Source organism: Hevea brasiliensis, chromosome 16, assembly GCF_030052815.1.
Source record: "Hevea brasiliensis isolate MT/VB/25A 57/8 chromosome 16, ASM3005281v1, whole genome shotgun sequence".
Taxonomy (NCBI): domain Eukaryota; kingdom Viridiplantae; phylum Streptophyta; class Magnoliopsida; order Malpighiales; family Euphorbiaceae; genus Hevea; species Hevea brasiliensis.
Genome location: NC_079508.1, coordinates 68,496,607 through 68,521,172, shown reverse-complemented (window position 1 = coordinate 68,521,172; position 24,566 = coordinate 68,496,607). Strand labels below are relative to the sequence as shown.

Here is a 24,566-nt window from a genome sequence, read left to right as displayed (position 1 = left end):
ATGATAGAGTGTACAGGGGGCCAAGTACAAATAATTGAGATGAGAACCCCTTACCAGTGGTTGAAAAGGGTTACATAAGCTGAATCAGAACCCTGCCTAACCCATGGCCTTGGGATACTCAAATTTTTCCATTTCAATATAAGGCATGTACTGGTAAGTCGTAGGGTCGTAACCAGAATGGTCCAATTACCGTCTCTGAGTTGGAAGTTGGGACAGACAACACCACCACAACCACCGACATCATCTTCCTTTCCCATTCCTAGGCTAGAAACGCAGCTTCAAAGTATCTTACAAATCCTTCAGGACGAAATGTAATGGGTACAACTAATTTGTTCTGACAGGCCCTCTGATTTACCAAACCCTTCCATTGGAAGTAGTAACTTCTTTTGGGATAGAGATAAACTTTCATCAAGATTACATGATGCACGTCTGATTTGGGAGTACTAAGGATTAAGTTGTCTTCGTTGCAAACATCATACACGCTTAAATATAAGATTTTCCATTGGATTTTCCAGTGTTTGGTCAGATTTCAGTCACTAGAAACGTTAAAAGTTTAAACACATCTTAGACAAACTACAAATCAAGTATTAACCAAGTCACATCAGTTGGCAAAAAACTACTCCAGAAACTAGAACCCTTGGAATCACTTATCAGTATCTCTGGCCAACAGGCATTCCTAGTCTGTCCAACCGACCAGATCCTGGATAAGCTTTGCTAGTAAAGCTTGCACGCAAGGCAGAAGCCCTCTGTGCACTGCTCGACCTTGGCTCGCCAAAGCCATGAATTGAGTACCTCTTTGTTGAACTTGATCTCTCGTACAGGGGCCTTTGCTTTGGTGCACTGAGAGATCTCACTTTAGCCCTTGATGATTCGGTGTAAGACATGTAATTTGGGTAGTAGCCTGAGTACCCACTTAGAAAGCTTGCTGAGCCATCACTCTTACTGGGAGTGAAGGGACTTCTTCTGCTGCTACCCCCTCTTGATGATGCAGAGTAGAACTGAGGGCTATTTTCAGCAGTGCAAAAGGCCTCCTCATCCTCATGAGTAAATTTCAGAGGACTAAAAGACTGGATTTCACCTGATGATGGACTTGGAACAGTTTGATGAGTCATGGAGTCTTTTGAAGTTGTGAAACTATAACTACATTGAACTGAAGCCAAGGGAAGATGAGAGGAATGGGAAAGGTTTCTTCGTTTAGGGGTGAAGTCGGGTTTTCCGGTATCTATTTCAAGGATCTTGTCACTCTTCTCATCGTCTATAGTGCCAGATAAAGGCACTATTTGTTCCAGTGATCTTTCATCCATGCCACGTTCTGACCAATGAAAGGATAAGTGTGCTTTGTCTTCATCACTAATTGCCCTGCCATTAGATTTTGATCCCGTCCTCTACATATTTGAAAGGAGTGTATCAGGGAAGGATCATTTAAATACTTCTCTAGATAGCCAGTCAGGGAAAAGTGGGTACCTTAAGAATTGATGACTGTTCATATTTTCCACTCCTACCTCGTATTACATGTTCAAACTTTTCAGGGGTAGGTGGACCCTGCAAATAGTTTAAAGTTTAACCATGATCCCCAACATGTTTTAATTGAAGTTGGTCAAACATGGATCCAAGTATCATCAAGAAAATAATTCCAAAGTAAATGCCACCCTCAATTCAAAATTCAAACACAAATCATTAAGTTTCCACATTCAACTATTGAATGTTACAAAACACCAATTTGCAGATTCCATGGAACATTTACCGGCCAATAAAGGAATAAACTTCTGCCTTGGACAACCAATGATTCAGGAAGACAGTGTTACAACTAACCAACCAATTATCCCCCTCATAGAACATATATGTTAATTTGCAATAGAGCTATACAAGTTCTGATTTAATGAATAACATTGGCACATTGATCTGCTAGGGCTACTTCTGTAATAAACTAACTTGGTTCAAAACCCATAAACTAATGCCATTTACTCAAGCTGTCAACTGCCACAATAAAAAAGTCATCTGTAGCACTAACAAAAAGGAGCCCTCATTCCGTAAAGTCATTTAATTCAATTGGAAAAATGTTCCAGCAAAAACAATTCAAATATTGGAGGGAAAACTGAATGCTACTTACAGGGTGGTGAAAGTAAGAAGACTTGCTACTTGAATGTAATGATTCAGAGAGCTGTATCCGTCCTGTTTGTGCTCGTGCCTGGGTTCTCAATAATGCTTGCATACGATGAAGCCATTGTGTTGTTCGCTTCCTCTCAATGTTACCTCTTACCAGCGCCTGAAGCCTGACTAATGCTTTTAGAGCTCGCAATGCCCTTCTTGCCTGTAAAGAATCCATGAAAAGAAAAAATATTAACCAAAATCATTATCGAGATTGACAAAGATAGCACTAATGCAAATATGCATTCAATTTAACAGGTTTAAATTATATAAAGCTGAATCTATTTTTTTTTTAATCAGAAATTTTTTTTAGAACTGAACTGAATTGTCAAATTCAAACACTTAAATCCTGCACTGATAGATTGGTTCTCAAATCATTGAAATGCCACTAGCCTAAGACATAAACCGAATCTAAGTCTAACAATAGTTAGAATGATACTTCTGCTGCTGGTGGAACTTGAATTTGATGGAAATTTTGAAGTTATGGCGCCAACCAACAAGAAAATTCAAAAGACACAGAAAGAATTTCTCTTTCTATCTAGACTAAAAAATACATCAAGAAGACAGACAGGGACATCTCACTCGCCGCCCTAGTAAAGAAGAAAGAGAGCAATGCACGAGCCTCTGACTATAACGTGTGCAATAATTCCAATATTAAAGGGCCCAAACCCAACCAACTCTATCACTTTATCTCAAAAAGTCATCCATCAGCACTTAAGGAAACATACACCACTTTTTCTTGTTTTGGACACAACTTCATTTACAGACCCAAGAAGCTAAAAAGCTGAAAAATAGAAATTAAAAAAAAAACCTAATCACAAAAAATCTAAACTTTAAGCAAGATTAAGTAATATGACATTCTTTTTTTTAGCAGAAGCAATATGAAACCCTCCAATGTATAGGTATTCTCAGTCATGAGTAGGTGACATCTAGTTAATATGTCATCATCGTGCAGATATATTTAATAAATGAAAGAATTGGGCATTGGCTACAAAATAAACACCAGTGCATCAGTGGTAGGTGCATATAATTTCTGCATGAAATAAGCTAGTAAATGATGATTAATCAACGAAATCACCAACATTGGCCCCACTAATCAACTCCAAAATTAGATGACCTGCTACTAACAAAATTACCTAAATAGCCCTAAAAATGGCAACCAAGTGACAGTTTGGCCAGCAAACTTCTAAGTTCCAGCACCAAGTATATGGCAAAAAATTTCGTCCATTATAAGCTGAAATGGCCAACACGAACAGAGAGTGAAGCGAGAGAGAAAAAAAATGGAAAGCCTTTTCTTTTGGGTCCACAAGGGGTCGTGCACAATGCGCACCTTCTGTGCATGGCAGTGAATTTAATATGGGATTTATAATAGGAAAAAGCAAATACCATTTCAATGAATGAGAGCTATGGTAACGATGGACGTTTTCGGCAAAACGACACGCTGAACAACTCAGACGAAGCAAACGGGAAAAGAGAATAGCGTTTGCACATGGAAAGGGGGGGGAACGGAAAATCCGACACCATTTGCTAGGTGATTGCCTAATAACATTCTTAGATTCAAGAATATAAATAAACTCGAATCTTGCAGGAACCAAATGAAGCTGGAAATCACAAACCACACGTCAAGAAGGAGAAGGAGGATGGGCCACGTGCCATTGCTTTAACCATATCGAAGTTTGAAACTCTTATCTACCAAAGTGCTAATCCCGTAAATTACACCAAATCCTACGGCTAATTAAAAAATATATATATACAGGAATGCAGAATATATCCAACGGTTGCAGATAACGAACTAACCAAGTATCCTCGGAAAGCAGATTGTATCTTAACGGCAGCCAGATCCTCGCGCCAGGCATGGCTCCTGTTAACGGACGTCACTGCTGGGTTGTTAGCGCACCTTCCGCTACTCGTCAACCTTACAACCTCGGCTGCCGCATGAGCCGCTGCCACAGCGGCCTCAGCAACTGCCGCCGTGGCAGCGGCTACTGCGATCGCGTGCTTGTTAGGATCCTCCTCGTACTCCGACGAACACTGAACCATTACGGAAGTCTCCTGATCATCCGAAACTCCACGTTTTATGTGCTGCTGCTGCTGCGGGTGGTCTTTCTCACGGTATGATTTCACAAAGTTCCATCTTCGTTTCTCCTTCAAGCGACCCATGGTTTGATGCTGCTGTTGTGATTGAGGCGGGTGGTCGGTTTTTTTAAGGCCGAGAATTGCCCGGAACCACTTGGAGGCTTTACCCATTTGGTTTTGATTAGCAATAGCTAAATGGCAGTCGTTTGGAAATGTTAGAGATCGTATGCATTTGTATAGAGGGAAGAGAGAGAGAGAGAGAGAGAGAGAGAGAGAACAGTGACAGCGCAAAGTGAGGCGCGTAGTGGGAACAGTAAGAGAGAGAAGAGAGCGTTCCGATTCAGCATACAAATAAGGAAACTATACGGTCGACGCCGAGATTGACAGATTGTGAAGGTGAAAATTTAATGGAGTGGTGGGTGGATTGGGACATTACCCAATCGCTATGTAGCGCGTGTTTTCAGTCGTTGATCCTCATTTTGGAGGACTTGTGCTGTGAATTGCCATTTGTGACCTCGATTATTTACAGTTATTTAACACTTAATTGTTCTTTTAACATGTTTTGTTAATATAATAAACTTTCATGTAATTTTTTAAAAATAAATTATTTCTTTATTTTTAATAAAATTTACTTTTATTATTAAATTAACACATCAATTAGATTTTATTAAATTTTAAATAAATAATTTACAAAACGGCAAAAAAGTTAAGATTCTAGGAGGCGACGGTGAGTCTGCAAGAGAACTATTGAGCCATTTGCCTGAGACTGCTACCTTACCTCTAAAGCACTTCGTGATTGATGATTGTGCGCAGATTGTTCTGAGGGCGTTGTTTATGAATTTCAATGGAGAAGAAGAGAGGGATGATAAATGCCCTACCATTTGGGTTTCGGGAGATGATAAGCACTGCGCAATGGAAAAACACTCTGATTGTTTCTGGTAGCTCTATTGGCTTCAACTGCCGGCAGCGCTGTATCAAACAACTATAGGGTTAAAGTACCCACTTGGTTGATCATGTCAAATGATTTTTCATTGTAAAGTCCACTAATGTGGAAGGATGAACATGCTCTGTTTTGGTGGTCCTTGTTTTGTAGAGGAACATTGCTTGACCATTCTTCTATGACAACCTAATTTTGATCCAAAATCCGCAGTGATTGATTGTGTGAAATTTATATAAATTTCATTATAATTAATAATTATAATAATCGTTGGTTTGTTGCATATAATATTATTATATTCAACAATTTTTTTATCAGTCCGGATTGGTTTTCCAAAGCTTCTCACAGAGTATTATCATAATTACAGTAATACCCTTCCACTGTTTACCATGATATGTGCGCTTCTTTTTCTCCTTGTACCTGTAATGAGTTAATAAAAAGAGTGGGCCACCACATTGATTTTTTTTTTTTTTTTTCAGCCATCACATTGATTGATCAGATGATCAGGGGGGAAAAGATCTACCTGATAACGATCCTTCCGGTACCACCAAAATGGTTTAGTCCAGCGGGTTGAGTTCGAGTTTGAGTTTCTACGATTCCTGAAACCAAATGGGTATGAAATGATTGTATTTTTGGTTCACGGGCACATGGAAACAAGAGAATCCCAGTTAACCCTGAAAAAGATTGGAAACCCACTTTCTGATAACGTATCTATACCATCTAGGGTTCTCGCAGAAAATCTTCCAGTTCTACCTCATTCTATGACCTGCCACGTTGTGTCAACTCATTCCCTGCTGGCCATTTTTTTTTTTATTATTTACTTTTAACTACTGAAGATTCAAGAAATGACAAAAATCGAAAGGTGGAGAAACAACAAAAGGCTGGACATCACCAATTCTTTTTCAAGAGAATATTATTAACCAGATCAGCCTAGTAGTAGTAGTAGTAGTCTACTCCACTTAAATAAATTTGCCAACGAACATGAAACATGCAATACATCCTTTTGTCTTCATCATCACCATACCACATTATGAATATGAAACGTGGCATTAGATGGAGGTTGAGGAGAGTCAATGGAATAGACCTGGTCAAATTAAACAATGTATAAAATGAGGAAAAAAAAAAGAATGCTTTATTGGGTCACGGGAGTGGAAGTTTTGACACAATGGTCAAAATAATCTGCAGGTTGTGAATGCTGTGTCAAAGTTTGGTTAGATGCGTAGGGAATTGGGGATGATTATGCATACACACAAGTCAATGTGCACGACTATATTATCATATTACTTCCAAGGAATGGGTAGCTGAAGAAAACTCCATTTGCTGAGGACGGTAGTAGTAGAACACAAGATCAAGAATGCTCAATCTGTACAACACCCTACAGCTTCTCCTAACAAAAGAACCAAGTAATATGATCAACTAAACAAGAATGGGATTTAGTATTGAATAAGGAAAATAGTGCATTCTTATTGTAGAAATTAATTATTATCTCCAATAAACTTGTTCACGGGTTTAGAGATTTGCTAATGCCTCCTATGTCCAAATTGTAAAAAAGCAAAGCTGTCTATATATATAGGCTCTTTAAAATATCAAAAGCATAACCATTGTTTAATACCAAAGTTTTAAAGATAAAAAGATAATGGCATAGCCATATATAGGCCTTTCAATCCAACGAAAGTATGTCTAAAGTAACTTTTATTAATCAATTGTATAGGCAATGCAATAGAAAAATCACAAGCACAGTCGCCAAGCCCATATCCCAAACTAAGCAGTAAGCATAGGCTAGTAATCAAGGGCACATTGACAATTCACCCAAAAATGCATACAAGCAATATATATTTGAGAGCAAGTAGCATCAAGTAACAAGATCAGTTGCCATACAATTGAAAATGACATCAAATATCGGCAATTCTTGGCGTTCTTTACTAATATTTAATCATCAGATGACTGTGACATCATTTCCTGCACAAGAAATCCGTGACAATTGCAAGTCGTTTTGGTTAATATACTGCTCCCATGAATAGCAATACATTTGGGTGTCCAAGTCTCTTCATTACATTAGATGGATGATGCAAATTAGATCAATCGAACAAATAATGTTGACGAAACCTCTGAATCTGAATTTGAATTTTAGCAGAAAATGTTTCTAATAAAGATCATATTTTTTTGTTATTGTCATTCACATATGCATTCTGAATCTGGTAGGAGAGAAAAAAAAAAAAAACTCTCCATGCTCTCTCAATTATGAATGCCAAATTTAAAATTTAACATGAAATTTCAAAATGTCAAGTAGAAATTACAAGATAATTTGATGCAAATCATGCTTCTCATTGCGTAATCCAATCCTTGTGGATTTTTTGTAAAAAGATATTTTAAAACTATTATTATGGTGAAATAATGTCGACGTTACTGCTTCGGTTTCAATTTGAATTTTGTCTCCTCGGAGAGTTCATTGATGTCAACGTAGAGACGGAGATAATTTTTTCATTGATCTCTAGGTAACCGTTAATGGCGGTTTTTTTTTTTTTTAATGTTTTTGTTTGAAAACTGAAATAAACCTCGCCGAAATTGTTCTCTTTATTCCCATCTCTTACGATGCTCAAAAATGAAGAAAAAAAAAAACTTGGCCTTCATTAGAAAAAAAGAACTCGCCAGGAAAAACAAAAATGGAGGGGCAAACGATAGTGTTAATTTTGTGTTGCTTGGTGGGTTACTTTAGCATAGGAACTGTTATAGGAGTAGAGATTCTATCGAAATCGAGGCTTGAAAGGTGCGAGAAGGGCTCCGATTCCGATACTCTCAATTGCACTACCAAAATCGTCCTCAACTTGGCCGTTCCCAGCGGTTCTGTAAGTTTCTACTTCACTTATTTTCCATCTTATTTTTTGCCTGAATATAAATGTAATGATGATTAATTGCCCACTCAATGAAAAATTAAGGAATTTATTTTTTTTTCCTTGTTTTATGAAGTGCTTAGTCTTGTCGGTTGCTTGTTCTCTCTATCTCGCTCTTTTTTCTTTTTTTTTTTTTGGAAAAAAAGAAAAATCAACTTATTGATTTTTTCCGTTGTAGAGTGGGGGAGAGGCGTCGATTGTGGCGGAGATAGTGGAGGTGGAGGAGAATTCGACCAGCAACATGCAAACACTGCGAATACCACCGGTGATAACCGTCAATAAATCTGCTGCATATGTCCTGTATGAGCTACTATATATACGTGTACGATACTATCTTGGTTACTCATGATTGAAATTTTTAATCTTTTCGACGCAAGCATGTAAAGGTGTAAAAAGTGATATTTTACTGGTGTGAAGATTGCAGTCAGAGGATAATAATTTGATGCGGAAACACAAAATTTGCATTTTAGGACATAAATTTCTGACTGCGCATGACAATTTGATTGACTGAGGTCTATATCTCTTCCGTTTGTGTTGAGTGCACACTAGATTGACCTATCATATTGTTTATGAACCGACATTCAGGACGTTGCTTATAAACCGGAAGAATACTATGTTAAGACACGTAAATGTGAGCCGGATGCTGGCGGAGATATCGTGAAGATATGCGAGAGGCAAGCACTTTCTAATTGCTATTGTTTTAAAGTTTCACATTCTGTTCGTGATTCATAATTAGTAAGTAATTGCTAGTTTGGTATTAGATTATATGGCATTTGGTTTGAGTTTTAGATCTTGGTAATTGAAACATGCTTTACGTATCAATCAGTGGCATTGCCAAATATGCAATGTAAACAGTGTTTTTTTTTTTTTTTCATCGTCTTCTTCTCAAATACCAGTTTCTCTTATGTTAGTGATGATTGATGCAATATATGTCTTCTTCTCAAATACCAGTTTCTCTTATGTTAGTGATGATTGATGCAATATGTGCACGACATTTTTTTTTTTAATTTGCTATTGGGTAAATGTTTCGTTGGTGACAGTAAAAAATTACTGGAAACGCTTATCTGGGCTGTAAACTTCCCCAATTATTCTTCATCCAAGATGAGCTTTATGTTTTAGAATGAGGCTGTCAGGGGATTTGATATGAGAATAGTTGGTGCAGGCTATCCTCTATATATTTATTTATTTTTTCTTCTTTATTATATAATTTGTTGATTTGAAAGGTTTTTTTTTTAAGGAGTATTAGAAGTTCAGATTTAGATTTCATTCTTCTGTAAGTATATGATGTCTGAACTCAATTAAATTGTCTCATTGTAACTCCTTTGTAGGTTGCGAGATAAGAATGGTCACATTATTGAGCATTCTGAGGTGGTATTTTCAACTTCTTGAATTTCATTTGCATCCTTGTTTCGATTTATGTATGTGTAGTGTTGGTACCCACTTGTAGGACAGTTTATATATAAAATTTTACTTAAAATAAAATAAATAGTCTGTGCATAAAACTCTATTTACAATATTGATGATATTTTATACTTCTTGTGCTATTGTGTATAGTTCTTTATGTTTCTTTTATTATTGTTGTTGTTGTTGTTGTTATTGTTAATTTATGTCTTCTATTATTCTTGCATCTTTTTTTTTTAGCCAACCTGTTGTCCTTGTGGGCCCCAACGGCGAGTACCTTCATCATGTGGAAACTTTTGTAAGTGATTTTAACAATGTCCAGCATCTCAAATTTACAATGTGAGATGAAGATTACAGTTTGTTTTGATTGATTATTAACTTTGTTTCTCTTAGTTGACAAATTGATGAAAGGCAAGGCCAATACTGCGCACTGTGTCAGATTTCCAGGTGATTGGTATGGCCTTTATGCTATACTGGTTTTTCTTTTGGTTCTGCTTTACTAAAAAATCCCTAAAATGACTTGTGATGATGTGTTTTTATTAGTTGATTTTTATTTTTAATTTTCATGGGCATTTAGTGGATAGATAACATACTTGATGAGAGAAGCCTGTATCTGAATTGTAGAGAGTTTGGAATGATCTAGCTCTATGATCATCGATGGAGGTTCCAGGAAGCTTTGGGATGATCCTGCATTGCCATGAATTTTTAACATATTAGGTTACTGCTTACAAGTAATGTTTATGGTTATATGCTTCCTGGTTAACTTCTGCCTCTGAATGCTTTCATTTTGACTTTTGACAATTATATAATTTTGGATAAATAAAAAGCTTTAATTTTCTTTAACTTCCAAAGAAACTTTTTCCTCCATATGATGAGATGTGATAAAGTTCACACGACAGACCAGCAAATGCCTTGGTACAGAAGGTTTAGTATATTGAAGTTGCAGGAGAAAAACAAAGCAAGGGATGAACCTAGGTTAATGTGGGGGAAGTAGTGAAAACAGATATAGTGACTTTAGAAGTTTAGATCTTTATGAAGATGTAGTCTTAAACTGGATGGAGTGGAGGAAAGTGATTCATATAGTAATGGCAACTAGTCTGTGATTAAGTCTGAGTTGATTTGAGTTTAATTTTTGCCACTCTTGGACCATGCCAAAACTAACATTTATTATTCACTTAGGTTCCATGTTTTTGGTATTGGACAGAGATCAATTGGATTTAGTGTTCAAATTGAGGTGAAGTCAGGATCTAAAGTTTCGGTATGTTATTTCTGTAGATCTTTTACTTTCATTTGTTTAATGCCTAGGATTTACGTTTCAATTTATTGCAGCGCCCAATTTAGGCTTCAATGCTGTCCTAAGGTTTCTCATGGGAACAGATTTGTGCTTTTTTCCCTTCCGATCAATTGCCATGGACATAATTATATCCATTCCTGATCTGATTTACGTGTAATTTAGGGGTTGTAACTTGACACTGAAAGAAAGCCTTTTCTGGCTGGGCTGTGTATCTGATAGTAGAGAAAATGCTGCTCCTTCTTTATTTATTATGTTTTCCCAAAAGCTCATCCTTTTCTCTGTCTATCCCTAACCCCTTCCACCAGTTTCTGATAATAAGTTCTTATTGCTTTCTTTAAGTTATTGCATGTGGCTATTGTACTGGAAGATAGATTCACTAATCAAAGATCTTCCTACCTTTTCTTTTTGCTTGCAGGAAGTGATAGTGGGCCCTGAAAATAGAACTGTGACATCTAAGGATAATTTTCTAAGGGCTAGTCTTATTGGAGATTTTGTTGGATACTCTAGTCTTCCTTCTTTTGAAGATTTCTACCTTGTCATTCCAAGGCAGGTATGCTTCCTTCACTGATATAATTAAAATTTTGCACTTCCTTAAGGGGAAGAAGCTGAAATTTGAGACCAAATTCATTGTGCATGCCATTTCTCTTTCATTATGTTTCTCTTGGAAAGTTATAGTTTGATACCAGGTTTGCTGTAGCACAATGGTAATGGTATGGTTAGAAACTTAGAAACTTTGTCATATCCTCCTATATAAAAAAGAGTGCTTGTTCCACTGTTTTGCCATGTGCTTCTTGATATAGTTGCATATCCAGTAATATGATAATGGTGAGAGTTATCTTTATATCTTGGAAGGATGAGCCTGGTCAACCACATGATCTTGGAAGGAACTTTTCAATGTGGATGCTGCTTGAGAGAGTCAGGTTTACCTTAGATGGCTTTGAATGCAACAAAATTGGAGTTGGTTATGAGGCTTTCAATGGACAACCAAACTTCTGTTCTTCACCATTTTGGAGTTGTTTGCATAATCAGTTATGGAATTACCGAGATGTAAGTATTCTGAATTGAGCGGTAGTCTCTGTAGTCTGTTTTCTTCATAGTAACCTCTTCTATTCCTAGTTTCCTTTATTTATGCAGCTTTCTTACAGTGTTGAGTTGAACTGAGAAGACAAGTCTTATGCATGCAGGCTGATCAGAACCGAATTAATAGGAAGCAAATACCACTATATGGTGTGGAAGGAAGGTTTGAAAGGATAAACCAGCATCCAGTTATGTTTCAGTAATTATATGTTTGACTTCGATAATTGCCCATTTTCTGAGTTTTATTAAATATATATATATGTTTTTTTTTTTTGAATGCAGCATGCAGGGACTCATTCATTCTCCATAGGCATCACTGAAGTTCTTAATACAAATCTTCTGATAGAACTTAGTGCTGATGACATAGAATATGTCTACCAAAGGTATTCATACCTAATTATTACTGCTACTACAAGTGACTGATCTTGTTATAATGTTTTGCAAAGGCATGGTCTTTGAACAATTGATAATAAGCTTCCATCTATGCAAATTTTGACACTTAATCTTATTTGTGAAAGAATGGGCTGTTGTTTTTTAATTTTTCCTGATGCACTTCATCCATCTAAACACTGTATCACATGAGTGACCTTTGTTGAAGGCTGCTAGAAAAGATTGGGGAGTGAATTTCTGGAACTCTCATCATGCATTTATTGTGATTTCAAACTTTTGTTTGGTGTTGGCAATACATATGCTTGTCTCTGTGGTTGCGTACAAATCTATATTTTTTAGGCTTTATTTATTGTAAATAGATTGTGAAAGCTTCCATTCTTTTATAGGAGCCCTGGGAAAATCTTAAATGTTACTATCCCCACATTTGAAGCCCTTACTCAATTTGGGGTTGCTACAATCACAACAGAGAATACTGGGAAAGTGGAAGCATCATACAGCTTAACGGTGTTCTTAAACTTTACCTTGTTATATTCTGTTATGATGCTATATTGCTTAAAATATGCCACATTTTGAGGCATAAGGAATCTAAGACATGGGTGGCATAATGTAATCAAAGTTATGGAAAAATCATGATTACAATTTTCATTATGTTATTTGGTTGCCACTTCAACTTGTAATGAAATGTAATGGATAAATTTCTTCATCTTGCAGTTTGACTGCTCAAGAGGTGTCTCCCTTATGGAGGTACTGTTTTCTTGTTCCAAATATATTTACTATTGTTTCTGAACCTATCCAAAGTCTGCAATGCAGGAAGCTTGAGCACAGAGACACTTTTTTTTGCATTATTGTGTATGTGCTTCTTTTTACTGTGACATGATTAAGTGCTTGTAAGGAATACTGTTTGAATTTTCAATGGTTGCAGGAACAATTCTTCATTATGAAACCAAATGAACTTGCAACTCGGTCATTTAAACTCTACCCAACCACTGATCAAGCTGCAAAATATGTGTGTGCAGGTAAAGTTAGTAGAGGGACTTTACTACAGCTTTTTTGTTCTTATGATAATTAAGGTGGCAGAGACTATGAAGTCTCAATCATTGTGTTTTAGTGCAGCTATACTGAAGGACTCTAATTTTCATGAAGTTGATAGAGCTGAGTGCCAATTTTCTACTACAGCTACCATCCTTGACAATGGACCACAGGTTTGGGGTAGTTACCAAGTTGTTTATCTTGCATCCTCATCCTCTTGAGATGGGAAGTTTTATGTGAATTATTATTATTATTATTTATTTATTTATTTTTTGTGAATTGGTAAAAGGATAGGAAACTGATCATAATAACTAAACTAAGCTTCAATTTAATCTAGTTGGTTTTCTTTATATGGATTTTTTTTACTCCATTAGACTTGATTGAGAGCTACATTTTTAGAAAGTTATAATGCTCTACTTAACCATTCATCATCTCTTTGAACATCATCTCTTTGAACCAAGTCATCGATATGCTTAACCTTCTACACCAATGCACCTACTGGTCTATGTTAGATTTGCCCAAACCATCTCAGTTTGTCTTCACAAAGTGCCACCTCTACCTTCCTGCTAAAGAGAACGGATCATAGAAAATGTAAAAATAGCTACCGCTCTTCTTCTTCACCCCTACAACTTAGACATGCTCAATCCTGTATACTGGTGCACTTACTGGTTGTTGAGATGATGAGATTTTTCTTCATAAAGGTTATCGAGTTTATCACTTCCAGTGAGCATTATTAGCATTCATCATGCGTGTCTTCAATTATTTGTATTATTATGCGTGTAAGGATGAGGTTTGTTTGTGCTTAATTATAATAAGTGGTACCAAATCAACATCAAAATACTCCTATATAAGGAGATGTAAGCTGTATTTTTTCATGTGTAGGACAAAGAATTCAGATTCAGTTTTCTTTTCTTCCTCCATATATTATTTTATCAAATGCTCTTTCTTTTCTTCATTAAATCTGTCCATATTTAACTCTACAGTCAAAACAATCTTCTTTCACTCCCCTCCTACAGTTCTGGTCTAGATATGCTCTAACCATCTGACATTTTATCGTCAATGAGTATGAGTGTTATATCTACCTTCCTCCCTCTGATACAACTCTTCAATTACCTTGCCATACACATGTCGGCCCGTGTCCGCACAACGCGGGATATGTGTCCGACACATATCCATCACGTTGGGCATGCAGAGACAAGATGAAGAGAGTGGCTACGAAGCAGACCCAGACGAAACAGATTGAAAGAAGAAGATCTGACCTGGCTTACTGCTCTGCTTCCCAGTCGATGCAGTTATTTTACTTTTTATTTTTCTTCTTTATTCTTTCTGCTCTTCTCTTTCCCCACCCAACTGGGTTTCTTTTCTTTTTTATACTTTCTGTACTTGAAAATTCATGCTGTCATCCTGTTCTTGTCCTATACTATTGCTATTATACCTAATTAAGATTTTTAGGGATTTTAAATTGTTATTTTGACACAAAAGTTTTATTGCTGCCATTGAATTAGTACCAATGAAAATTGAAGAATATTCAATTGTACTAATTATAATTTGAAAATTTTATAATAAAAATTAACATGAAACTATTGTATGATTTCTCTATTTAACTACTTTGTCACAATAGTTTACAACTCTGACACTTGGATGCGTATCCATTTCTGACAACCGTACTCAAGTCCAAGTAACATAGCTTCCTCCTAAAGAACGACAGTGAAAGAAGAAAATGGTTTTAAGAGGGAAAGATATTTAATATTTATCAGATAGGGGCATAAACTACGTAACTACTTGAATTATGTTTTATATTATGCTGCTGAAGGCATCAGATGGGCATCTTACCATCTGGTGTACATATATTCCTTCTTCTATTTGACATACACTGTTGGAAGTTCTTATATAAAAAATGCTGAGGCTATTTGTTCCAAGAGAAGAAAATTAAGCCCTACATCCCTATTATGTGTGCATTGGCATTTGTAGAGAATTATCAAGGATCCAAATTCACATATTTAGAGGCTGGCAAGGTCTGTTTTTAATTTCTTCAGATTGTGAAATATATGTAAAGTGAACAGGTATGTGCAATTTTTTCTTTAAAATGCATAGAAATTGGTAGTAGTTAGTGCATCTTACATAACTATTTTGCATTTATAAATTGTTGTATCGTGCAAATACTATTGTATGCTAATCTAGTATGGTATATGATTTTTGTCCTTCTAGATAACTTGATGCTCTTTGCATTTGCTTATAATTATGGCAGCTGATCATTATCATTGAATAAAAAACTTTTTTTTTTCTGAAATAATCATTGAATAAACACTTGAATCATAAATATATTGTAGATTACTCCCCTTCAGCCAAAGACTGGTGTAAATGGTTTCTTTGAATCTATTGAAAGCATTGGGATGAAATTGTGGGAAGCTTTGGTGGATTTCATCACTGGAAAAACTTGCAGGTACTTCTTGTAGTTGTAGTTGATATTGATAGGGGTGATGGATTTTTCTGAACCTGATTTATTGTTGTTCCTTTCTGAAATGTGGATGTGTTAGGCACCTTTTTGTTCCCTAGTCATAAGGGCATGTCTTGACTCAACTTCTGTCATACTCGCGTATCTCAATTCTTTTCATTGTTTTCAACTCTATTTGCACGTATATATCTTAAATTTATCATATGCATTCATGTTGTTCCCTTGGATGCTTGTGGTAAAACATATTAAAGGATTGTTCTTCCAAATGATTCGGCTTATATCAGAACGAAACAAAACTTTTTTTTACATGCTAAACTCTTGACCCAGTGGTCTTTGAGAATTTATTACCTGCCTTTGTTTCTCAGACGAAACCTGCCAGTCAAACAGGACCAATTTACTGATTTTTATATCAAAGAAAAATATTAGAGATTTTAAACTTGTTTAATGTGTAAACGAGCTTGTGTCTTGGGGAAACACATTGCATGAAATGAGATGGACATCTACGGGCCTTTACATTTGTGTTAGGTCATTAAATATAAGCATGCTGCAATTTAAAAATTACATATCAATTCAAATGTTGAAAATTTCAACTTATTTTAGATTACGCTTTGTGGAATAGGCTAATTTTCTTCAATTACATGTTTTTTTTTTTTTAAAGAGGATATGGCCTTAGATAGGCTTCTTATAATTCCCTGGATAACGGGAAATGAATGCTCTTTATAGTGTAAAAATGTGTAGGATCAGGTTGAATTGATTTCTTGGATCAATAATGTTATGGGCTGACAGGTAGGGCACCTTGCAGGCACTGTGGAGAGAGTGTATCATTCTGTTTTCTGTCCTATTCAAGTCTACAATGTAGATTGCTAATATCATGGTAAAATTTCAATATTGGTACCAAAGCATTCTAAATTCATGGTATGGTGCAAAGATAAAGATGGAAAAGAGGGATTGAAGGGGGGAGAGAGAGAGACCAATGGTAAAATAAAATTTTAAATGTCATCGATACATAGTGAATGATAACATATTCTTATAAAATCTTGAGCCACATCCATTTTGAGAAACTATCAAGTTGAGCACTTGTTAGGATGATTGTCATGTCGTTTTTCCTGCATCATATTCAAGATATTGCTCTTGTAAATCTGCCAGCAACATGGGATATGGTAACAAATGTGGTAGTGATACATTAGTACAGGTTTCAATCAAGATAAAGCTACTAGGTTTCTGTGCCTTTGTCTGAATCCATTTCCGAACTTTCATGCTCTGTATAATAAGTGCAATTTTTAATTAATAAAATGGTTTTATCTTTACATGTTTATGAAATCAGGTTTATTTCTTGTTTATTAGATATTGCTACTGCTTGATAATTATATATGTGGTTCTTTTGGTATGCAGAAGGAAATGCATTAGTTTCTTTGATTTCAGTTGCCACATACAATATATATGTTTGAGTTGGATGGTGATGTTTGGTCTACTTTTGGCTATTTTCCCAATAGGTAAAGGCTTTTTCTTTTTTAGTTCAAAATGTGATTGGATATGGTGATGACAATTACAAAATACTGTGCACTTTGGTTGGCAGTGCTAGTGCTACTGTGGCTTTTACATCAGAAAGGACTATTTGATCCTCTTTATGACTGGTGGGAAGATCATGTTTGGGTGGATAAGCAGAGAAGTAGACATATGCCAAGGCATGATACTGATATTCACCATCATCACATTCATGTGAATAAATACCATGAGTTTAGAGCAAGGCACCACAAGCATGATGCTCAACATAAGCGAAGAAGCACTCGTCAAGAGCATGGGCATAACCATTCAAGAAGGGATATCGATCATTATCTTCACCATGTTCATAAGGACAACAGTAAGCGCAGGAGTTGTAGGAAATCAAGAATCAAGCAGCAAGACTTTAAAGGAAAAAGACCATACAAGGATCATTTAGATGAGCAGTCATGGTGAATCAAGATGCTATTACCAATTACAAAGATAGCCTGTTGTATGATTCCGAGATTAAGCTGCTGTCTGAGCAGAGAGAACAGGACTATAGGGTATCATGGTATTATCAGTTGCTTTAGACGGGTCATGTTTACTGTAGAAGTTTATCCCTGTTTTCTTCTCTCTTGGAGAAAGAGGCTGTTTGACAATTCTTTAGATGGTTCATGTTTACTGTAGAAGTTTATCCCCGTTTTCTTCTCTCTAAGAGAGAGAGACTGTTTGACAATTCTTTGATGTAAACAGGAAGGATGCAACTGAAACATTACACTAATTGTTACGTTTAAATTTTCATTGTGATAAATGTGTATATTGGATGTGCGTATGCCTCTGATTCTTTTTTATTTATTTTTTTTATATAAAAAAAAAACTTTCTACTGCATTTACATGATGAGATAAGTTGGCAATGAAAGTCCAAAAGCTGCGTGTGAGATTCTGATCAAAACTGTAACTTGGTCTCTGCTTAAATGCTATCTTCGTTTCTGACTTTTCAAATGTTGCATTAATCATTTCTCCCTTTTGCAGCTTGCGGATAGCGAACATCGGTGGTAAGACGCCAAGCAGTAATCTTAGTTCTTCTCCCTCCAGCCATATGTATGAATTGCTCCCTCACTTTATGCTATGATCATGTAGAAATGAATCTTGTCTGTTTCTCCATGATCTTAACGTGATAACCATTTGGAAATTGTAAACCAGGAGTCCGGACGATATTTCCTCCTTTGATTGCCTGCCACCTGAAAGTTGAAGTTGTTAAAAGGGATGCACAAACCCACACAGACACCCCACTTTGCAGTATGCTATTACCTGTACTTTGTGACCAAGCAATGGAGAAATACAGCCATCTGCACCTTGGTAAAATCTGTTCCTACACAAAATCTCATGCCGCCACCAAAAGCCATAAAATGTTTTGATGCCCCATTTATTTCCGGACCCTGTATGCCACCATTGTTTTAGCACAATTTGAGAGAACAATTACAGAGGTTAAACGCGTACATTAAATTACCATTTCAGATCAATTCATTTTAGCAGTGAAATATTTGCAGGTGATTAAACAAAAGAAGATTTTTAACTATAATCACCTCCCATCTCCATGGATTGAAAGCAAGTGGGTCTTCATATTTTTTGTGGTTCAAGTGTACCGCAGGGGGACAGACCATTACTGCCCAACCAGCCGGAATGGTATATCCTGCAATACCAATTCATGTTATATTGAATTTACTTGTGACATTTGATTTACTATTTTTGAAACCTGGTTTCTTCAATTGTTACTACATACCCTTAAACTGGATTTCTCTGAGCACTTTTCTGAAGATTACTGGAACAATGTTTGCCAGTCTAACAGTTTCATTGATGAACTGCAAATTGATATTGTCAGTTTGTAATGAGAAAAAAAAAAAAGCTACCGATATGATATTGAACTGGTTGCATAACACTTGACCCACCTGAAAGGTAAATGTCATTGATTTGTATTCTTTCCAAGAAATGCCAGAGTCGGCATTTTCCCGATTTTTCAAAATTGCTTCGTGCTCTTCCTGGAAAGTTGAAAAATCTGTGAGGTTTGGGAACGAAATAGGCTGTGAAGATATTCATTGATCTTTATCATCATATTAAAATATTCTTACAGACCGTTAATTGCTTCAGCACCAGTGGATGGTCTGAGAGAAATTTGATGGCCATAGTTATAGCCAAGGAAGTTGTTTCAAAGCTAGCAAATAATAGCACAAACATCAAATCCAGAGCAATTTCCTCTGTGAGGATCGATCCCTCTTTCTTAAGTTCTTCAAGTACGAAGTCAAAAAAATCACTTTGGTGCTTTCTCGGATTTGCTCTTCTTTCATGTAGCAGGTTTTTTAACATTTTCATTGCCTTTCTCCTACCCTGAGAACAAATAGAAAAATCAAGTCCAAAAATTGGACAATGCCTTTAGAGAAGTGTGTAGCTTCCATTTGTGGAATTGAATCAGTGCAGCTAGGTGCAAGCGATGTTCAAGATTGAAAAAGAAAAAGATGGTTTTTACATGACTGCTATTGACCAACTTGGGTTTACCTGTAAACATTTGTGATATGCCGTTCCAGGCACTTCCAAAGGGAAGGAGATTAAGCCTTGCATGAATGCAACGAAGTTATCCCTGAGGTTCTCCGAGGAATTCTCTTGATCATAACTTATCAGCTTCTTTGCAGTCAGATCAAATATCATCTGTAAATGTCAAATTACTATGAGACTCAGGCTAAGAAATAATGTAACAAAATTTTTGATGAGAAGAAGAATGTTCAGTCTGAGATTACACTAGCGGTAGCTTCTTTCAATTCTACGGTGTCCTGACGGGACCATAGTTCTAATCTGCTAGATGCTGCCTGTTGAATTTCAGGGAGCATTTTCTTGAGGCTTTCAGGACCAAAGAGATTTAGCACCATATTCTTGAGGTACTTGTACATGAACCCATGTAATGAACCCACATTTTGTCGTCCAAAGATTTCCGTGAAAGTATCTGGATACCAGCTCTGAAACAGCTGTCCTTCTTGTTGAAAGATGAAGTAATTGAGATCTGGGTCTGTTGATACTACAACTGGCCTTCCAACCAAATTAGTCCGGAATATTGGCCCGTATCTGAAAGTAACAGGAGAAACTTTAGATGATAATCAAGAAGAAGAAGGTGAGGGAGGATGTTAATGATGATGCCAATAGTTGTTGAACAAGTTGACGAGATTGCAAGATTTTTACCTTTTCATCCTCTCTTTGACAAAGGGAGGAATATCAGAAGAAGGGTTGGGAGCAAAGAACTGAATCGTCTCGCCAAGGAGTGGCAATCCCATTGAACCAGGGGGGAGTTTCCCATTGCATCTGGGATTTCTCCAGCGGTAAACCCAATATGTGAAACTTATAATAACCAAAGCTCCAAAACACAAAGCCCACATCTTGCTCCAATATAAATGTGAATGCAGAGAAGATCGATCTTGAAGGATTAATTAGAATATGCTGATATGTTATAAGCAGAAAATGGAAATGGGAACAGGTTAGGTTACCAGAAATGAGAAGAGTTTGAGGTGGGAAACGTGGGAGGAATAGACAGGAAGAAGTAAGTGCTGGCATGTATCTGATCAGAATCCATTAGAAGACCATATATAGGATGGTGGTCAGAAGTTAGAACTAGCCAAGAATATAGTATTATTGCTGCTCCTGTAGTTTTTGTTAAGTTGCTCAAAATAGTAGTTGAACATAGAATAGAATAGCTTAAAATTATTCTTCTAGATCACTTATATGCGATCCTACATGTCAACGGTTTTTATTGATATGCTTAGGCTTATAACCCTATGAAGGTTACCAGATGTTTCCTTTCTCTCTTCCCTAGCACTCTGCAGTTATATATAAATAAATATATATATTTTTTAATCAAGTTTAGGAGTTCATGTAAAACAAAACTGAAGAAGCACGAGGTTCCTTTTTTATGGACATGCTTGTGAGTATAGAGTTTCAGAGGATCTATCCAACCTAACAATGTGTCTGAAACCAATCTTTCAATACGTCATTAAATACGAAAATCTAATATTTTCATGAACTTGTTCTAATCTTCCCAATATCTACGCTAAATACTCCATATCTATGTTTTGTGTTTATGTTAGGAATGATCCCTCACATGTTGTTTTATTTTTTATTTTTTATTTTTTTTATTATTCTTTTTCTTTTAACTTCTGTTTGTAGGAGTTGGATAGATCTTAGATCTTCTTTAGCTGTAATCATGAAATTATACCATTCTTAATGTTAATGCAACTCTTGGTCTTAATGCATACATCACTAGTGATTTCCCCATGGAGAGTTCCAGATATTCATGCAACCACTGTGCATGTTTTTGTTCTCATCTCCTGAAATAATTTTTGAAAGTAGGTAAGCTATGCTAGATGATCAGGTTAGCCAATATGGACACATAGAGCACCGCCCCACTAATCCCCCATTGAGCCACGGACTCCATGCAACCACTACTACATTGTAGGTAGGTTACTGTGAAATGTTATGAGCCTCCATTATGTGCAATTGGGTTATTAAAATTTTATCATTGTGTCACAATAATGTTGTACGAAACTTCAAAGGCAAGGACCTAAGAGAATGAAATTTAGACAAGGCTTATAGAACTTTTCTTTTTATAAGATTCCTTTCACATTCTGTGTGCAGATATAACATGTACACTCTGCAATAAAGCTGTAAAGTTGATGCCATTCTGAGCTTGCATGTAGTTTCTGAAGTGCACTGTTTAAAAGCCTCTTTTATTCAAATTTCATCTAATATAGAGAGAGATAGTGACACTGAACAGCTTTGGTTACACCCCATTCTGATTAGTATGAAAAATTCTTGCACTTTGCTATCTAGACAGGTCCAGAACCTTTTTTTTTTTTTTCTGTGATTTTTTTGTAAGCTTAGGATCTGTTGAATGCAGAAAAAGCTCATAGTGAAAGACACCTTGTTTAACTGCTAGGCATGAGCTTGGACAGGGTCTCCTTGATGGGGTGCATAACACTGACAGCTCAGTTAAACTCTGGCTTTTGGAATTAATTATAATAATACAGTATATAATATGTGTTTCTAGGAAGTCAAGTTTCTGTTCTCTATTCTCCTAAAGTAACATTTTTCTAATAATATGGGAATTTCTTAACTATTTCTCTCTCTCTCTCTCTCTCTCTCTCTCCTTGGTGGGAGATAAGAGTCTAGAGGGTCCTACCTGTCTTCATTGTCCAAAGTCATCACAAATCTGACGATGGAAATTCACTAGTGAAGGGTCCCCATCAGGGAGATCTACATACATCCATTTGATACCCTTTTCTAATGATAACAGTGCAAGAATACCATATTTGACTTTAAAAAAATCATCCAACAGGAGTTAATTGGTTGATTAGTTGTTGCATATTTGTATGCTTGACAAGTGTTGGAGGTCGGCTGAGTGTCTCCACCATGATCTAGCTAGCTGTGTGTTTACTGCTGATCTAGATCACCAGGGCATTGCCTGCCGGCATATTGTACTTTAGACTTTAGACTATTGAATGCATTTTCTCGAAGTGTAAGAGCATTAAGCATGTATACAGAGCCACAAGGAATTTGAGAAGAATGTGCATCTTCATGTTAATTAGCAGTAGAAATTTAATTAATTTTTTTTTAAAAAAAAGGTTAATACAGAGATTGATGATGATAATAGTTATTACCGCAGGTGTTGAGTTTCACGAGGAAGAGAGGATTAAGGAGAAAGTTGTTCTTCTTGTCTGTGACGTGCGCATAGGGAATGCTAGCTTTTATTAAATTACAGTTCAAGTAAGAAAAAGAACTCCGACAACTTTTCCAAACCACTTAAAATAAACAGTTGTAAGAGCCAAACGACAAAATCTTTTTTTTTTTTTCAAATTTTATTTAAGTCTAATTGAAACACGAATTTGAGATATCATATTCTGCTATTTTATTTCACATATGTGGAGAATGTAATATAATTACAGGCTTTTCATAAACAAAATCTTTAAGTAAATTGCAATTCAAGATAGAATTTGCCTGAATCACAGATTAAATATTCTTGATTGATGATTTGAAATACCCTACAAGGATCCTATAGCTGGATCTACTACGTATTATATATAAACAAAAGATGTTGGTTTTTATATTCATTTCTTTGTGCTCTTTGTATTTGTAACTTTAAGTGTCATTATCAGGAAATTAAAGAAATTAATAATGTTTAATCTAATAATAAACACATAAAATAATCATAAATAAAAAGGAGAAGTCATCAAGAATTGCATCACCACCAAGACACTCCCATTTCAAAGGAATATCCTAATAATCTAATTAGCTCATTAAGTACCGAAAAGAGCCATAATTGTACTTGGTAATTGTGATGTTTCATTCTAAGCCTGGCTGTTTAATGGGTCAATTAGTCGAAGAAAGCCTGATTAACGTTTCCCGTTAAATATTGCAAAAAGATTTTGTCCTGTTTTCTAAAGTTATATCGGTTGACCGTTGACCTTTAGCTTTAAGTTTTCTATTTCATTTTTTTTTAAAAATAAATTGTAAACAAAGTTATCTCTCCCTTCTCTCGAGTTTTAAATAATTAAAAAAAAATTAAATAAATGATGTATAAATGAATGGGCCCTTAATCTGTTATATACCCATAAGTATTTGTTTTTATATGGTAATAATATTTGTGATTTTTTGGAGGGTGAGAACGCCATTGTTAGCTGCGTGTGTATCAACAATTGAGCCCAAAATGGTCTGCTGACATGGAGACACCAACATTGGTAATGACAAAAACATTCAATTTTTTCCTCATTTGGTGCTTAACCAGTAGTATCATTTTAAATATGATAAATAACTTTAAATAAAAGAAAAATTTTAATATAGTAGATAAAAATAAAGAGGAAATATATAATTAAATAATAAATATAAAAATATTAATATTAATATTTAATTTAAAAATCACTAGCGGATATTATAATAAAATAACATTGAGCTTTTTAAGCAAGATATATATGTGGTCATCCATGACCTAGGGCTATGGCTATATTATAAATTTATGATGATCTAGAAAAAAAGACCTTGGTAGCTTTGGTAATTACAAAACCTTGCTTGCAACTCAATCAATCCCATGCAGGTAAATTATTCTTCTTGTTTCAATTGCACTTTGAAGGGCACATGACATGACATGACCCTTCTGCAAGTAGGGTTAGAGTGGGCTGCGCCAGCTTCATTCCATTCAAATTCCAAAGCAGGTTGAAGGGTCAAAAAAGACATGCCTGTAAGCAAATTATTCGTATAAATTAGTCTGATTACTATGGAATCATGCATTTACGAGAAATTACCATTCTCATCGACTGCCATTTACATGTTGATTTTCACTATGAGATTTACAGA

At 35.8% G+C, this 24,566-nt stretch overlaps 3 protein-coding genes across 4 annotated transcripts; 1 reads left to right on the top strand and 2 right to left on the bottom strand.

Annotated features, from left to right (window-relative positions):
• Positions 1 to 476: 476 nt before the first annotated feature.
• LOC110641194 (protein IQ-DOMAIN 22) lies at positions 477 to 4,542 on the bottom strand. Its single transcript, XM_021792828.2, has 4 exons — positions 3,946 to 4,542; positions 2,111 to 2,311; positions 1,465 to 1,542; positions 477 to 1,385 (listed from the first exon to the last, which is right to left on the bottom strand). The coding sequence occupies exons 1-4, from the start codon at positions 4,393 to 4,395 to the stop codon at positions 651 to 653; spliced, it is 1,464 nt and encodes a 487-aa protein (XP_021648520.1). The 5' UTR covers positions 4,396 to 4,542; the 3' UTR covers positions 477 to 650.
• Positions 4,543 to 7,395: 2,853 nt separating this feature from the next.
• Positions 7,396 to 18,012, top strand: LOC110641206 (protein HAPLESS 2). 2 transcript variants are annotated; one of them, XM_058137920.1, is made up of 18 exons: positions 7,396 to 8,007; positions 8,231 to 8,317; positions 8,638 to 8,726; positions 9,381 to 9,420; positions 9,694 to 9,751; positions 9,847 to 9,907; positions 10,633 to 10,711; positions 11,163 to 11,297; positions 11,600 to 11,794; positions 11,932 to 12,012; positions 12,107 to 12,207; positions 12,601 to 12,718; positions 12,926 to 12,958; positions 13,137 to 13,230; positions 13,328 to 13,416; positions 15,574 to 15,686; positions 17,091 to 17,191; positions 17,275 to 18,012. In XM_058137920.1, the coding sequence occupies exons 1-18, from the start codon at positions 7,825 to 7,827 to the stop codon at positions 17,652 to 17,654; spliced, it is 2,037 nt and encodes a 678-aa protein (XP_057993903.1). In that variant the 5' UTR covers positions 7,396 to 7,824; the 3' UTR covers positions 17,655 to 18,012. The 2 variants fall into 2 exon arrangements, with proteins under 2 accessions (XP_057993903.1, XP_021648529.2); XM_021792837.2 differs by having other exon boundaries at positions 7,399 to 8,007; positions 8,231 to 8,374.
• Positions 17,957 to 20,998, bottom strand: LOC110641207 (cytochrome P450 87A3). Its single transcript, XM_021792839.2, has 9 exons — positions 20,409 to 20,998; positions 19,973 to 20,294; positions 19,734 to 19,883; positions 19,314 to 19,565; positions 19,130 to 19,219; positions 18,964 to 19,042; positions 18,767 to 18,873; positions 18,492 to 18,619; positions 17,957 to 18,421 (listed from the first exon to the last, which is right to left on the bottom strand). The coding sequence occupies exons 1-9, from the start codon at positions 20,600 to 20,602 to the stop codon at positions 18,313 to 18,315; spliced, it is 1,431 nt and encodes a 476-aa protein (XP_021648531.2). The 5' UTR covers positions 20,603 to 20,998; the 3' UTR covers positions 17,957 to 18,312.
• Positions 20,999 to 24,566: the final 3,568 nt, after the last annotated feature.

Excerpts from the sequence above, each read along its gene's own strand:
- LOC110641194 (XM_021792828.2), bottom strand. The coding sequence starts at position 4,395 with ATGGGTAAAGCCTCCAAGTGGTTCCGGGCAATTCTCGGCCTTAAAAAA. Across the intron at positions 2,312-3,945 it reads CTGCTTTCCGAGGATACTTG|GCAAGAAGGGCATTGCGAGC; the intron begins GTTAGTTCGTTA and ends GATTCTTTACAG. Across the intron at positions 1,543-2,110 it reads CTTCTTACTTTCACCACCCT|GGTCCACCTACCCCTGAAAA; the intron begins GTAAGTAGCATT and ends AACTATTTGCAG.
- LOC110641207 (XM_021792839.2), bottom strand. The coding sequence starts at position 20,602 with ATGTGGGCTTTGTGTTTTGGAGCTTTGGTTATTATAAGTTTCACATAT. Across the intron at positions 20,295-20,408 it reads GTCAAAGAGAGGATGAAAAG|ATACGGGCCAATATTCCGGA; the intron begins GTAAAAATCTTG and ends TGTTACTTTCAG. Across the intron at positions 18,422-18,491 it reads TGCTTGGTCACAAAGTACAG|GTGGCAGGCAATCAAAGGAG; the intron begins GTAATAGCATAC and ends TTCAACTTTCAG.
- LOC110641206 (XM_021792837.2), top strand. The coding sequence starts at position 7,825 with ATGGAGGGGCAAACGATAGTGTTAATTTTGTGTTGCTTGGTGGGTTAC. Across the intron at positions 9,908-10,632 it reads GTCAGATTTCCAGGTGATTG|GTTCCATGTTTTTGGTATTG; the intron begins GTATGGCCTTTA and ends TTATTCACTTAG. Across the intron at positions 12,719-12,925 it reads AAGCATCATACAGCTTAACG|TTTGACTGCTCAAGAGGTGT; the intron begins GTGTTCTTAAAC and ends TTCATCTTGCAG.